Genomic DNA, 2545 nt, shown 5'->3' with positions numbered 1-2545 from the left:
GTCGTCGTCGTCGTCGTTGTGTCGTGTGTGTGTGTGTGTGTTGTTGTGTGTGTGTGTGTGTGTGTGTGTGTGTGTGTGTGTGTGTGTGTGTGTGTGTGTGTGTGTGTGTGTGTTGAGGGTTAAGGGTTGAGAATGGCGTTGCTATGCAATGTGCTTCGTCTTCAGCCTGCGTAGTCGTGACCAGCACTTGCGAGTTGTGCTGAACTGGCAATGCCATCCATTGCGGTGATTGCGTGTGATTATTGTTCGAATGGGTTGTGTGGGCTGACGTTGCTTTTTGTTGCTTGCGGGCTGCTTTGACTATTGCAGGAGGTACTACCCGAGTCGCATACGTGGGCGCGGCGACCAACAGCATGGGGCAGCCGCGCATTTGGGCACATGATCCCCAACAAATCCATGGAGGGCACGCTTGCTGACTCGAATGCGTCAAATTCTTCGGAATCTGATTTCGCTGACGAATTGGAGGACGATGACTACGACGACAGCGATGTTGGCCGCCCACCGGTCAAGGCGTTCCTGGACCTGCTGCTCATTGACGCTGGCGCTCTGCTTGACATGCTAAGCGCGCACTGGGGCGGACAGGCCCGCGCGCCCGTGAGCGGCCCGGAGCAGAATGCCGACGACACGAGCGAGTTTGAGATGATTCTGGATGAGGCTGGCCTTGGCGATGGCGAGACAGGGTTGGAGCACGATGGCGAAGTGCTTGATGAAGGGCCTGTCACAGACCCGTTTGGGTTTGTGGTGGAGCGCGTGAACCCTGTTGCGCATGGGTACCTCGACATCTCCTTTGGGCCGCAGCAAGTTGATCAGCTTGCGCTGCAGGACGTGAACTTGGCGCTGCGGCTGGCGGCTGTGGAGAACAGCATCTCGCACATCAGCGCGTTGATCGAGAAGGGTGCGGTGGCCAACGGAAGCGACCACAACCGCGAACTGAGTGCCGTGCACCTTGCGGCCAAGCACGGCTGCACGCAGGTGCTGAAGAAGCTTGCAAAGCACACGACCATGAATCTGCGGTCGCCCATCTCCCACTCCACCCCGCTCCACCACGCCGCGTTGGCCGGGCATGTGAGCGCTGTTCGCTGGCTGCTGTCGCACGGAGCTGAGGTGGACGCCGTGGAGTGCCAGGGCTTCTCTGCGCTGCACTTTGCTGCCATGCGCGGGCATGTTCAGGTTGTTCGGCTCCTGCTGGAGCACGGTGCGTCGAAGACGTGCGTGGACCGCACGCTCATGTGGCTTCCGCTGCACTGCGCGTGCATGGGTGGCCATGTTGAGACGGCGCTGCTGCTGCTGTCACCTGCGCCATGCGCCGAGGTGCACACGGTTGACATTCGCGGACGCACCCCCCTGCACCTGGCGGCCTTTGGTGGATCGCTGGAGTGCACGCGTGCGCTGCTGCAATATGGAGCAGACGTTGACGCTGAGGACCAAGATGGCGCATTGGCAGTCGACATTGCACGGCGCCGGCGCCATGGCGCCGTGGTGGCGCTGTTGGAGCAGCAACAACAGCGCTCGCTGCTGCCAGACTATCTGCATGCGCCGCACGACTTGTACAGCGATGACGAGTCGGTGCATGAGGACTATCACCACGGTGTGGGCCATGAGCAACAGCAGCAATCAACATTGCCGGTTTACCTGCATGTGCCGTCGGATTTGCACAGCGAGGACGAGTCTGTGCACGGTGGGCTGACGCCGACCGAGAGCGAAGACGAGGAATGGGAAGAGGAGGAAGAGGAAGAACAAGAGGAAGAACAAGAGGAGGAGGAAGAGGAAGAGGAAGAGGAGGAGGAAGAGGATCAGCAGCAGGCGGAGCTGGACATGCTCATGCAAATGGGATCCTTCTCGCAAGGCAACAGCACCACTGAAGGTGCAGGCAATGATGATGGCGACGACGACGTGTTGGACTTGGATGCTCTCGCTGACGCTGACTTCGATGAAGATCGAGCGAATGAGTCCGAAGATCGCGGCTACCGGCTAACAGGGTCTGACGACGCACTGCAGCGGGGCGAAGAAGACATGTACGACAACGCCCAGCTTGCAGCTGACAGGCTTGCAGCTGAGGTTGAGGAAGAGCTGGAGCAAGCCCTTGGGCTTCTGCAGCGCCTGAGCGATTCCGTTGCGGGCGCGGAGGCACAGCGCCAGTGGGAGTTACAACGCCTGCTGGTAAAGTCGAGGGAGCAAGAACAAGCGGCAAGGCTGCGTGCTGAAGAGGAGGAACAGCGGCGGCCTGGCCGTCTTGGGCAGTTTGACTTCAGCATTCGTGAGCGCGAGCGACAACTGCGAGATGTGGGCAAGCTGCCGCCACACATGCTCGCGTTGTTCGACCCCAACAACGAACATTGATGCGCGTGTGTTTGAAAGAGTGTGGGTGAGTGGAAGGGTGAGAGTTTGAGAAAGTGTGTGTGTGAGTGAGTGAAACAGAGAGAGAGAGAGAGAGTGTGTGTGTGTGTGAGAGAGTGGGGAGAGAGAGAGAGAGAGAGAGAGAGAGAGAGAGAGAGAGAGTGTGTGTGTGTGTGTGTGTGTGTGTGTGTGTGTGTGTGTGTGTGTG

At 59.1% G+C, this 2545-nt stretch overlaps 1 protein-coding gene across 1 annotated transcript; it reads left to right on the top strand.

The window, feature by feature from the left end:
- Positions 1–132: 132 nt before the first annotated feature.
- Positions 133–2484, top strand: PTSG_03506 (espin; the record flags this gene model as incomplete). Its single annotated transcript, XM_004995183.1, has 2 exons — positions 133–150; positions 310–2484. The coding sequence occupies 2 exons, from the start codon at positions 133–135 to the stop codon at positions 2338–2340; spliced, it is 2049 nt and encodes a 682-aa protein (XP_004995240.1). The 3' UTR covers positions 2341–2484.
- Between the last annotated feature and the right edge of the window lie 61 nt (positions 2485–2545).

Source organism: Salpingoeca rosetta, assembly GCF_000188695.1.
Source record: "Salpingoeca rosetta unplaced genomic scaffold supercont1.8, whole genome shotgun sequence".
NCBI lineage: Eukaryota > Choanoflagellata > Craspedida > Salpingoecidae > Salpingoeca > Salpingoeca rosetta.
Note: the sequence above shows the minus strand (reverse complement) of the source record. Positions and strands in the feature narration are given on the sequence as shown.